At 39.2% G+C, this 13,878-nt stretch overlaps 1 protein-coding gene across 1 annotated transcript in view; it reads right to left on the bottom strand.

Annotated features, from left to right (window-relative positions):
• Positions 1-13,878, bottom strand: part of GLIS3 (GLIS family zinc finger 3) — a 164,932-nt gene that overhangs the window by 124,524 nt on the left and 26,530 nt on the right. The window contains exon 2 of the mRNA XM_074166499.1: positions 4,060-4,267. Coding sequence (XP_074022600.1) covers positions 4,060-4,267 — 208 coding nt within the window. The remainder of the gene's footprint in view (positions 1-4,059; positions 4,268-13,878) is intronic.

Raw genomic sequence — 13,878 nt, 5'->3', positions numbered from 1 at the left:
AATTTGTCAGAAAATGTAGTGACAGGACAAGGGGTAATGGTTTTAAATTGGAAGAGGGGAGATTTAGATTAAATATCAGGAGGAAATTCTTTACTGTGAGGGTGGTGAAGCACTGGAACAGGTTACCCGGGGAAGTTGTGGATGCCCCATCCCTGGAAGTGTTCAAGGCCAGGCTGGATGGGGCTTTGAGCAACCTGCTCTAGTGGAGGTGTCCCTGCCTGTGGCAGGGGGGTTGGAACTCGATGATCTTTAAGGTCCCTTCCAACTCTAACCATTCTATGATTCTATGAAATGTATATAGGTTTCCACATTCAATTCTGGAGATTAAAGATGAAAAATCACAGTGTCTTTGTTATCTTATCGTGCCCACCACATGAGCATTTAATGAGTGATGTTTTTTTTTCCCACTACTTAATATTACAGGATTTTCCAGCACTTAAGAGTCAACCAACATGAAGAAAGAAAAGCTGTTGTGCAGTGCCTTTGGTTTAAGGGCTGGATCGTGCTGGAAGAACACAGCCTAGTTGTTGTCAAAGAGCTGGAGGAGGGGAACTTGTGCTCCGGGCACTGTGGCTGCCCCCTCAGACCCTTTCTGTCTAGAGGGGAAGCTTGGCACAGGCTCAGGGAGAGAGGAAGCAGTTTGCAATGGCTATGTCTGTGCAATGAGATAGCTAACGAACAGCAGAAATGTAGCGTTAAATATCACCCAGCCTTCCAGTGGTGACCTATGGGATAGATGGATAAATGCTCCTTTGCTCAAGATACTCGCTTTGTAACGGATGGTTGATTTGCTCTATCAGAATAAGAAACATCCTGTTCAGACTGAATGTCAGTATAGGGTACTGTTATGGAGGTTATATTACTCCATCAGGGTTTAAATGGTACTTTCAAAACAGAGCGCTGAGGAAAAGCACAATTAATGTCCTGACTACAATCTGCATTGAGAGAAATGAGAAAAAAGGGATTGCTCTATCAGGTCAATCTTGTGTAGGATTTAGATCTAAAGGGAAAATTATTTGTGAAAAAAATGGATTCAGGCTGCTGGGTCTGTTATCAATGGGCTTTGTTAAAGCACATTGATAAGGTAAGGTAGTAAAAGTAAGGTAATTAAATCCTGTTAGTATCCTGTGACCTCAAATACAGATCCACACTCTTCAACAGAGCGAGAAAAGTAAGTAAGGTTTGATTTTTCATGCTAGCCTATATATATTTATATCTGGAAAATATAAATAAGGGGTTTTTTTTCTAGTTTGATTACTTAAATTTTTATTTTCTCTTTTATAAGTAGGGGGGGAAAAATCATGTATCAATATAACAAGTTATTCTTGCAATGTCAATAATTTTACTCAGATGCATAGTAAGACCAGTGTCATTCAAAAAGCTACTAATGCCTGACATAAAGCAACATACCCATCAGTGAAGATGAAGAAAACCTGCATTTTAAAAGTCTCATAACTAGGCAAAAATAGAAAGTTGGATGAGAATTTAAAGTACACAGTAAGAGCTAGATAATCCAAAGAAGTTTGGTTCTCACTTAAGCCTCTAAATTCAAAAGTAACAAAGATTCCAGCTTCCAAAACAAAGAACATTTCTTTTAAGCCAGCCCACACTGTGACTAAGTAGTTTTCTAGGGAAAAAAAAATACCTAATATGAAAATCAAGAGCCAGCTATACCACTGAGCCAGGTTCTCAGATGGTATTAATTGGCACATCTGTGTATTGCAATCTAAACCAGCTTAAGCTTGGACCAGATCTTCTATGAACATTTACAAGAGATTCTTGCAATTACTTTCTATTCTCCCTCTGTGTGCAGAGGCCACAGTGTCAAGTATAACCCAGAACCTTAAACGTGAAGAGTGAAAACTATGTTTTTGCCATCTTTTTGCATGGTCTTCTGTTTTAGTAGCCAAGAATCCCTTACGCTTTCCTTTTCTGACTTAAATCGAAGTAAAAGGCAGTATTACCTCTGGTGTCAAGCAGTGTAACTGAACACTGAAAAAGTTTTTGGGAAACTCTCAAAAAAGATGGGGAAGGTTTTATCCCTCACAGTCTACATATCAAAATCTGATGTTATCTGTAGGAAAACTCCAATTTTGCCAACTTTTTCCTTTCTTCCATCAGTAAAAATAGACAAGTCATTTTGGTTTGGGTCAATTCAGCAAATATTCTGGACTGGATTGAGCTGCCAGAGCACAGTCATGATGCCTGAGAGATACAATCCAGTGAAGGCACTCAGCCCAAGAAGGATTATAGAGTCAGTTTAGGCAACCAATTTAGGCAACTACATTTTATTGCTTAAGTAATTAAAAAAAAAAAAAAATTGTTTCAATAATCTGTAAATTAAAATCTGGCTTTAAACTCCTTTTGCCCTATCAAATATTCAATTGAGTCAATTGCTGAAATGGACATTCCTTGTGTGACAACTGATTTTATAACATATTCATTGATAAATCATTAAAAGATACTCTAGGGACACTAGAGCCTTGACTCTGCCAGAGTTTCAACTTCAGTTTGCCCTTAGTAAATGTTTCTTTAAAATAAAACCAAAAATGTATAACTCAGTACTGGCATAGTACACCCAAACACACATTCAGATAAAAATAAGAGTGTTTGGAACCATACAGGCACACCTAAAACTTACTAAGTAATAACTACCTATTGATATTTTCATATCATCAGTTTTGTTCTGTTTCAAAGGCACATCTCTGGATTTGTCATCAACTTAGCACTGAACAACTGTCCCTGACGCATTTAATTTTGTAAATTCTCCAGGGGACTCAGTCTCCACAACTGAAATGACATAAATGTCACAAACTCTCTTATAGTAGAGTAAAGCAAGGCTTTCTTCCAGTTAAATAATACCAATTTTATTTATTTCAAGAATGTTCCTTGGCTTGTAATGAAGCAATATAGTAAAATGTAAACTGTTTTGAGAATAAAGACTCTTGTGGCCTTTCGTAAATAAGAACAGTTACATTTCAACTCAGTAGGCAACTGCTGCACGAGTCCCACCTACAAAAGTGGGAACATAGCTTCTGAAATAACACACCAGAATGTTTTCTCACAGTATGTTTAACCAATATCCAGGGATGCGCTTAATGTATTTGTATGGAGGTTGTCAAATAACTATTTTCACAGAATGGTAGGGGTTGAAAAGGACCTTTGGAGATCATCTAGTCCAACCCCCAAGCCAAAGCAGGATCACCTAGAGCAGGCTGGACAGGAACCCATCCAGGCAGGTTTCAAATATCTCCAGAGAAGGAGACTCAACAACCTCTCTGGGAAGCCTGTTCCAGTGCTCTGGCACCCTCTTTTCCTTTCATTCATGTTTGTTGACAATACTAATAGCCACAGTCTCAAAAGTTATTTAAGTAACTAAAAAATAATTAATAAATATTTATCTGTGGTGTAGTGATATAAAAAGGCAACATTTACAGGAAGAGGCCACAGTTTTTATTAAACTACCCATCAGAGCTAGGAAAATGGACAAGTTTTCAGGGACACAAGTCTAACAGATAAAGTTAACTGCTGGCTCAGCGCAGACTGGGAACAATTGGTCTGATTAACTTAATTATGTAAAAGATTAAACAATTTGAAAGCAAAGGTATCTCTTGAGGAGAGAGGAACATTAGCAGGACATTTAAGTTTATTTTTTCTGACTTTAGTATTACAGGCACCAACATAACACTCAGCACTACGGTAAGCTTAAAACAGGTCACTGGCCCTGTAGGTGTAACGTGGACTATTTGTGCTTTCATCCTCCATAACATTTCCTGTCCTTACTACAAAAATATAGTTAAGTGACTATAAAAAATCTTTATCTAACAAAAAAGCGCTATCAGACATAGAAAATGCATGGCCAAATTTCACCCATGGCTTGAATGATCCAAGCAATATGATTATAGTTGATGTGAATTAAATTACATTGAATTAAATTTCCCATGGCATAACAGAGCATCATTTAGGCCATTTTAATGATCAGAAAGGTTGCATTTAAATTACAGGAGAATTAAAATACCTTCTTTCTAAGGTACTGAATATAAAAAAGTAACTCAGGACCTTGTATCTGATGGAGAAGCCCTCAGGCTGGAAGCATCCATAGACCTCTGTAAGCTAGGGCTGATCTGGTTGCATGCTGTTGACACCTGATTAGCAAGAGGTGAAACAGGTCCCAGCTGTTGAACTGTCATGGGACTGCTGGTGACTCTTACATTGTTGCAGCTGCCTTTTCCAATGGACTTGCACTGGGGTCCATAACCAAGACTTCCTAAAAATAAACAAGGCAGGTTAGCATTCATCTCCCATGAACCCATGATGAGGCCACAGAACTCACATCACTTTGCAAAGTAGGAGATGCAACTGGAACTGAGTATCTTCAGATGAGGATGAAACATGGGACCAATACAACAATTTGCAAACTTCTCCAAACACAAAAAGCAATATTCTAAAGGGGAATTAACAATTTTGTACATTTAAAACATGTGATGAAGTACATAAACTAAAGACCAGGCACCATAGATAAACATCAGAAAAAAACACCACTGGAAGAGTGCGAACAAAAGACCAGCCCTCCACTGAGGGACAGCCAAGTCGTAAGCACACCCTTCTCTGAAGAAAGAGGGAAGAGAGAACCCAAGGAGTCTGCAGGAACACCACCATGCCTTGAATCCCACCAAACCCCACAGTTCCGAGCCACTGCAAGCCGCTTCATCATTCCTACCATGAGACAACCAAAAAGCAAGGGGACTGCAGGCACACATGCAAATTGCAACGCCTGCAATAGTTCTGGTGTGGCGAAGTGCAGACACAGGCTGCATAGTTTTCTCAGCAGCAGAGAGCTACAGCTGGAACCCAGCATTCCTCAAAGGCCTGGGGAGAGGAATTCAAGCTGGATCAAGCAGAGAAGCATTCTGGACTTTCTTTAAAAGGCCACAATCTGCTCTTAATCACTGCTGCCATGACTCAAAACTGATGGCTGTTACACAGTAGCACGAGACGATTCCAGAGGTAGCTGGCAAGTGGGTTATATCTGCAAAATGCTCTGTGTACTTTGTGTTCTGATTTAGATCACAGATGGTGGTTTACAAGATTCCCTACATTAAAACATATCAAGATGAAAAGGTTAAAATGTAGGTCATGGTATGGAAGTTGTTGGGTATCTGGAGAATTCTCATCACAGCTGGAAATTAATAATTGTACTATTCACATTTCTAGCTGCTTCCCTGTGTTCAAACTACTCCCCAAAGCAAGACAGCAACATCAGGACAAATAGTGAAAATTACTTCAATTTAAACCATTTTTAAATTAAATCTACTTTTGACTGTACAATTCTATACTTGTTTTTCTCAAGGATGTTCAAATGGGTTGTGAATTTCACAAAGAAGTACATCAAGGCATATATGGCCCTCACAGTCATAGGATGAAAATCCAGATCCTGCAGTCTCCTCCAGATCAAATAGGATTATCTCAAAAATTTGCAATTCACCCTAGAAATTTCAAATTATAGCTTTTTGGTTTTTTGGTTTTTTTTTTAAATAAAGAGAGAACAAATAGATATGCTTATTCCTGTTTCAGAGGTCTCTGCCTTCTTTTCAAATTATTCTTCTTTTCTCTGGCTAATTAGTAATATCTCACATATGTGAGGAGCACATGCATGATTCTCAGTCCACTGGGATCCTAAGTGCTTTGTAAATTCATGTACAGATGCTACAAGTTGATTGCACAATCCACCACCAAAATGTACTCTTTAGGATGAAATACAGTAGCCTTTTAAGAAAAACAACTTACTCACTGCTACTACTTTGAAATGTAACTGAAGAACATAGATCTGGCTGAAAACTCAAGGGCAAGGAAAGAAGAAAACATTTAATAACCCTCACTGAAATTTAGCTAGAAAGGCTGGAAATTTCAGAGGACAAACATGTCAGGAGAATTCCTTGTACTGCACTCAACTCCATTGTGGGTACCAGAAAAAAAGCTTTTAAGCTTTGTAGAATTACTGTCTGCTCTCACTGAAGACATCCAATTAAATCAAAAGAATAAGAGAAGGCATTTTATTTTCTTTCCTCTGAAGGAGTTTGTATTTTGAACTTACTGCAGCTGAATTAATTGCTTTTATAATGTTACAGAGTGCTAAAATGGAACCAGCAAGCAAAAATTAAGTGAAAAAAGCATAAGTTACCCCTGGTATTAATATGAATGCTACTACTCTTACCAAAAGGCTGGATGGGTTGAAGTTAAAAACTGACACAACACATTCATATCATATAATATACATAATACTACCTAATATGCCTATGTGTGTGTGTGTGTATTACGTATATTCAGTCAGATATTTTTTTTAAAAGTGTCTTTAGTACATAGAACCAAAGGCTTTCTGCACCAAAGAATATAAAAGACACGGAAGTGTGCTATAATAACATGAGAAATCCAACTGATTTTGACACAGTTGTAATGCTTGTAGAGCCTATATGTACTGACTACTTAGTAAGATATAAACCTAATATTTAGCATTGAGAAGAGCAGCTCTACCACAAAAATGTACCAAATATATACTGATTGTTCTGTGGATGACACCATAATGCCCTTCACTTATAAGCCACTTTCAACAAATTTCAATGGTAACGATCACATCTATATTATCATATCCAGGAAATCAAGATTTTCGTTTAGGGATGGGCCATATGTCACCTAGTCAGTTCAAATAATAATCTGCAACCATACAGTGAAAATGCTATTTATACATGACTAGACCAGAGCTGCTTGGAACTTATATGCCAGAAAAAAAATATGCCAAAAGCAGAACCAGAAAAGGGAGTACTGTCAAACCAGTACTATTAAATATAGAATGTTGCCTCCTCAAAAGATCCTGGTTTCCTTTGCAATTATAGGGTCTGCTCTTATTCTCTGTGCATAAACAGCACCTCAGTGATGCCGAGAACAGCTAAGAGAATTTGTTGTATGAGGATGAAGGCCAAAGGTATTGTGGTCACTGAAAGGAAAAAATAAGAAAAGGAGTGCTTTGGAGCGATTGTATTACTGGGATGACAGACAGAAGTAATGCGAGACTCTGGTCTTAATAAACATTTGCCTGGGTGTTTCTCTGATGCAGAAGTGGAAGGAAAAGGTTTTGTTCTTTTTATCATTGATAGACGTTTGCTGCTATGGAAAGAGCAATGACAATTCTTCCACTTAAAAGGTGTGAGATGAATTATCAAGAAAGAAGCTATCATCAGTTCCCCCTATTCAAAGAGGCTGCAAAGTAAAAGACTACTACTATGAAAGGCTAAGTCACAACATTTTATCCACTGCTTCATACAGGTGCCAATGCATCAAAAGATCATCATTAATACCTCATCTGTGATCTTGCAGGTCACTGAGCAGTATTCATTTGATCTGAATCAGATGTGAGTGTACAATCGCATGTCTGTTGAGCTAAGTCAGAGCACAAGATGGGAAGTTTATGCCAACTTTGGGCCAGCTGCAGGAGTACAGACTACATCTGATCTAGCAAAAGGTTGAATGGATGCAACATGGACATCTGACTGGGCAGGAGCCTGCCGCTAAAAGGCAAGCTGTCAGAAAATGCATTTAAAAGCAGTGAATAAATGTGAACTGGAAGAATGACCATGGCCCACAACAGCATTTGGCATCTTATACCCACAGTGCAAGACGAGCCCTCAGTCCAGGTTTGCTGTAACATTGACCCAAAGCCCGAAAATTTTGGCACAGTGAAAGGACAACCAGGGATTCCTTAATGTCTTGAATCCACATCAGCCACACTAAATGGGAGCCTCTTTGGAGGACATCAGTGGGTTTTGAATGAGGCTGTAGATTCTAAGAAAAATACGTGGACCTAATATTTTAAATCAGCAAGAGAAGCAATTTATTTTCTTACATACTAAGAGAAGAATTTCATCAGGAGAGAAGATGTCTATCAGGAGATAGTACAATAAAGGCAATGATAGTTGAAGAGGTAGCATCAGTCCTGAGATGGCTCACAGGAAGAGCTACAGTTGATTAGCATGTAATTTCTTCCAAATAAACACATTACAGATTAATCAAAACTGCTCTTTCTCAATAACTACCAGTAACAGTTAATAAGTATAAACAGTAAAAATATTTTATGGAAATATTTTAATGCATTTACTTCCTCATTCGTTAGCTTGCCTATTTTCCCTGTTTATTCTCTATAGTTGGTTAATAGCTAAGCTTCACTCATCCTTGACAGGCAAAAATATTTCACTGCCATCTGAAGAACATTCAAAGAATACAGAAAAATACAATTACTTTAATTTAGATGCACCGAATTTCAGATAAGATTCTCTTAATTCAGATCACTCTCATACTTTTTGGAGGCAGAGTCCAATAGAGTCCATTTAAACACATTTTCTTTTATCAGATATTGATTGAAAACCAACCAATTTATTTGCCTACCTCTCCAAGTCAAGAGTAGCAACTTTTTAATTCTGCCAAGTAACTCAGGTTATGAAATGAAACTGCTTCATCAAACCTTTGAAATTGAAAACTATACTTTCCATTTATAAATGATAATACAACAAAAACATGTAACAGCTAAACCAGTCTTAATTGTTTGATGTTCTGAAGCACACAACGTACCAAACACATGACACCAGATAAATTCAATCATCTCTTCAATCAATACATTTTGCAATAACTGAATTAATCAGCATGACAGAAAGCTATTAAAATTACTGGAAAATGTGTCCTTTAGTTACTGTTAGAATAACAGCTAGAAATAAAAGAACTGCAACAAAAGAGCAAAGGGTAATTTCCCTAGGGGATTTTCTGTCTGTTCACATACAGTAATTAAGAGTTTTGGAAACTGTCAGTTTTAATGTTTCCCTTGTAACTGGCTTCCAGTCTTGTTCCTGTGGATTCTATATTCAGCAAAATGGGGACAAAAGGGCATACCCAAAGAAGTGTATTGTAAGACAATGAATATTAACAAGGACAGAGTCCAAAGCAATAAGAATGTCTTAGTGTATTCTTCATGTAGATTAGACATTAGCCACCAAGACCATTTCAAACGAAATTTGGTCTTTTCCTGCAACACGATGAACCTTTTGGATGACACAGTCCCCAGCGGCCATGTACATCTTTGCTGTGCGTCACCGTATCTGTGGGCTTGTTGGCACCCTAGTTGGACAGGCTTCGCAGCAGCTACTGACTGCACAAACTCAAAGGTTTACTTGGAAATATTATCCCAGTTCCTTTCACCTTGGGGCTGCCAAACCTTTCAGGTTTTCCCTCCACCAATTTTAGCCGTATTATTAATCACTACTAGAGAGCTAGCACTTATCCCTTTGTCCTTAAACACAACGGCCACTTTTCTATTGTTTCTATAGCCAGCTAAGACACACTATTGCACAGCAACTGCGTATACAGAGACACCAGCCAAAGGGCAGTGGATATCAGACCCCCTGAAGCCCTCTTTAAGTGTGTTAAACTGGAGATTCAAAAGCAGAAAAAAAAAAAGACAGAATAGGGGAGAGATTGCCACTTGCCTCTACTAGCATAGGATCAGCCAAAATCTTTTTCTGTTTGGGAATCTGGGCTTCTTCATACTGGTATCATTCTCGGAGCCCAAGTCTTTTTTGGGACACCTTGAGGCTTGTAGGTGAACTAAACAAAAAATTCATTCAAGATTACATTAGGTATGAGCAATTTTTGTATGGCCTGCAATCAGAAATTTTTCAGAGTAAAAGAAAATTACTAACCTATGTCTCAAAAAGTTGCCAAATTATGATTTTTATTGCAAGTTTTATGAAATAAAATTAGGGTGGTGAGGCACTGGAACAGGTTGCCCAGGGAAGTTGTGGATGCCCCATCCCTGGAAGTGTTTAAGGCCAGGCTGGATGGGGCTTTAAGCAACCAGCTCTAGAGGGAGGTTGGCATGGGGGGTTGGAACCCCACGGCAGGGGGGTTGGAACTAGATGATCTTTATGTTCCCTTCCAACCCAAAGCATTCTATGATTCTGTGATCCTAAAACCTCACTGTTTTTAACCTCATGGTTATGATCTTAGCTCATGATTTTCTTAACACTTACAAATAGCAATGCCTTGCTAGTAAGAAATTTCCTCCAAAGCCTCTGGCTGTGTCCACTCTGAACAGTGAGTTAGACAGACCATTAACTGACTAGTATTGGCAATTCCCATGTTCTTGACTGTTTGCAGAGACGTAATCTTTACAATCAAGAAAAATAATCTGGAGGAAATACACTAAACAGAATTATATGACCACATTGTATTATGAGAAAACATTATAAATGCACTTTAAAAGCTCTCAATGCTTTGAATCTTGGAAAGGCAGTTTCCTCACTATAAGAGTCCACTTGGTAAATTAGCTCGCACTAATTTCTAATGCTATTTGCTGTTCATTGTATGAAGTAATCAAGCATGTACTTTCAGCAACTCTACTGTGAGACAAAAGAGACTGACAAAGCACAATGAAAAACAATGTCTCCCCTCAAGTGGAACCAAGGTAAAAAATTATCCAGAACTGACCAGTGAAAACAATACCTCACAGGTGATTAACTTAGCTGGTTTAAAGCAGACAGCAATGAGATCACCTATTTCTATGGAACACTTTAACCACTGAATTTAAACAAATGAAAACAGTGGTCTTTTAATGACTAAACTAGGAATATATTATGAAACGGTCAGGTTGAGGAAACTTCCAGGAGAAAGCGCATACTGTAAAATAAGGATTTTCAATTAGACCTACAGACATTTATAATATCCCACGTTAATTTTGAATGTTTTATTTATATCAGGAAGGCCTCCCACTTATTAAAAAGCTATTTTGAAAGCTGCTTTGTTTTCTTACTTTGCATAAAAACTAAGAAGTTATCAGTTAACTACTGCACAGACCAGTAAATGTTTAACTGAATTAAAATATAAATGTTTTAGCTGCAATGGGTAACTTCTTATTTGTTATCAGTGACATTAGATGACTTCTGCTTTTGTCCTTGTTAGGATAATATATGGTATGTGCTCTTCTATTGCAGAAAACATGCAGCTTTACATCTTTGGTTTATGCTACCACTTCTCTATAGTATTAGTCACTCACACCAGCTTCTGGTAAGTTTCTATCTACAAAACTCAAAACTTAGCCTAACCATTTAGTTTGTATTTTTGAAAAATCAATACATTGTGCAAGCATTACATTCTTCCCAAATAACTTGTACGAATCAAGAGAAACTCTACAAGTAATGTAATATATTACTGTACTGGTAAATTAATCTAATGCTGAATAATACCAGGTGAAAAAAAACAAGTTTCACGTTTTAAATTTCAGTATTGGCCAGCCCCTTAAAATACCATCACAATACTGGCCAGCCCCTTAAAATACCATCACAATACAGACAGAGAGAAAATTACTCTTATAATCAAAATGGAAATACACAGATATTTGAAAGAACAAAATATAATTGTATTGGAATTAGAAAGAATACCTTTTACTTCCAGTGCCACTGCGAAATTACTGTCTGAATCTGTCCTAAATGAACACAGAGCACACATCTATATATGTGTGAGAGCACAGACTGTTATTTCAACTGACTTGCAAGTGGTATTACTTGAGGGGCAAAGCAAAAAATAATATTGTTGAAACTTCCTCATACATTATGAATGGTAGGACTCAAATGAAATCTATAGGGAAACACTTTGCCCATTAAACAGTGCTACACTCAACTGCAAAATAAGCGGATCGATCCCAGCAGTGCTGTCGGAATACTTCCTTGCTGTTACCACCTGACTGCAATGCAGAACAGCCAACTATTCTGGCAGAAGGGCGGTAAGAAAACACTTTAGAAAAATAATTATCTGGACTCTGTAACACTTAATGTCCCACAACAACTTCCAGTAACGTTCAACTGCACATTTGTTCTTTTCTTCACATTAGATACACAGTCAGCATTTTTTCCAGTAATACCTGAAGTTTTTTTCCTCAATTTTAATTAAAAGATGCTCAGATCAGACAATTTATCTTATCTCAATATCCTTAGTGTTTTAGAAAATGCCATGTAGGAACTTTGCTGTCTGTAACCATGGGCACGTGCAGATCCATTACTGAAATGACTATATCAGTCTATGTACCAAAGCAAGGCAGCATAGCAATGTACCACCCTGTTCACATGGTAATTTCTAATTTCTTGCTGTCTTCATTTAACTACTATCTAACACATAGGAAGACTTCTTTGTGCACACCCGATACTTGCTTCTCCTGCCAGCTTGGTTGTATAGGCAATGAAGTAACGTTGGGAAGAAAGAAGCAGACAACTTCCTTCCTCCAGGCCCCAGGAAAAGGGAAGATCTTGTGCAAGGCATTTGACACTGTCCCGCATGACATCCTGGTCTCTAAACTGGAGAGACATGGATTTGATGGATGGACCACACGGTGGATAAGGAACTGGCTGGATGGCAGCACTCAAAGGGTTGTGGTCAACGACTTCATGTCCAAGTGGCAACCAGTGACAGGTGGTGTTCCTCAGAGGTCAGTACTGGGACCAGTGCTGTTTAACAGCTTCATCAGCAACACGGACAGTGGGACAGAGTGCACCCTCAGCAAGTTTGCAGATGACACCAAGCTGTGTGGCATGGTTGACACACTGGAGGGAAGGGATGCCACCCAGAGGGACCTGGACAGGCTTGAGAGGTGGGCCAGTATGAACCTCATGAAGTTTAACCAGGCCAAGTGCAAGCTCCTGCACCTGGGTCACGGCAATCCCAAGCACAAATACAGGCTGGGTGGAGAATGAATTGAGAGCAGCCCTGAGGAGGGGGGAGTGTTGGTGGACAAGAAGCTCAACATTAGCCAGCAATGTGTGCTTGCAGCCCAGAAAGCCAACTGCATCCTCGGCTGCATCAAAAGAAGCGTGACCAGCACATCAAGGCAGGTGATTCTGCCCCTTTACTTTGCTCTGGTGAGACCTCACCTGGACTACTGCATACAGCCCTGGGGCCCTCAACATAACAAGGCCATGGACCTGTTGGAGCAAGTCCAGAGGAGGGCCACAAATACAATCAGAGGGCTGGAGCACCTCTCCTATGAAGACAGGCTGAGAGAATTGGGGTTGTTCAGCCTGGAGAAGAGAAGGCTCTGGGGAGACCTTCTAGTAGTCTTCCAGTACCTAAAGGGGGCCTACAGGAAAGATGGGGAGGGACTCTTTATCAGGGAGTGTAGTGATAGGACGAGGGGTAATGGTTTTAAACTGAAAGAGTTAACTAAATGTTACAAGGAAATTCTTTACTGTGAGGGTGGTGGGACACTAGAGCAGGTTGCCCGGGGAAGTTGTGGATGCCTCATCCTTGGTAGTGATCAATGCCAAGCTGTATGGGGCATAGAGCAACCTGGTCTAGTGGGAGGTGCCCCTGCCATGGCAGGGGTTTTGAACTAGATGAATTTTAAGGTCCCTTTTCACTCTAACCTGTCTATGATTCTTCTATTATCTTTTGTCTCCTTTACCCACGTAGACACAGGGATGCTAGCTCCATCCAGCGGAGCACCAAGAGTAAGGGGACAAACTCTCAGCAGCTTTAGGCTGCTTTAACTCGAATGACAACTCCCCCCTAGTGAAACCTGCCGCCAGCTGTGCAGAAGTTCTGAGCAGAGGATAGAAGAGAAAGCAGGTTACTTTCTACTTCTAGCATGGGCCAAGTTTCAGTCTTTGCACCGCAACACATCAGTGCCAGACTGCATTGCATGCCGTAGTCCAGCAGGAGACATATGTTCAGCAAAAAGCATGCAATAAATTAGGCTTTGTTCAATGTTAAACTGTAATCCCATGCGAGGCTCTCTTTCTAAACCTTTACAGGTAACCCAAGGTATTTGACCACCACTTCTCAGAAAGGCAT

This window comes from Numenius arquata, chromosome Z (genome assembly GCF_964106895.1).
Source record: "Numenius arquata chromosome Z, bNumArq3.hap1.1, whole genome shotgun sequence".
Lineage (NCBI taxonomy): Eukaryota > Metazoa > Chordata > Aves > Charadriiformes > Scolopacidae > Numenius > Numenius arquata.
This window is presented reverse-complemented; position numbering and strand designations above follow the sequence as displayed.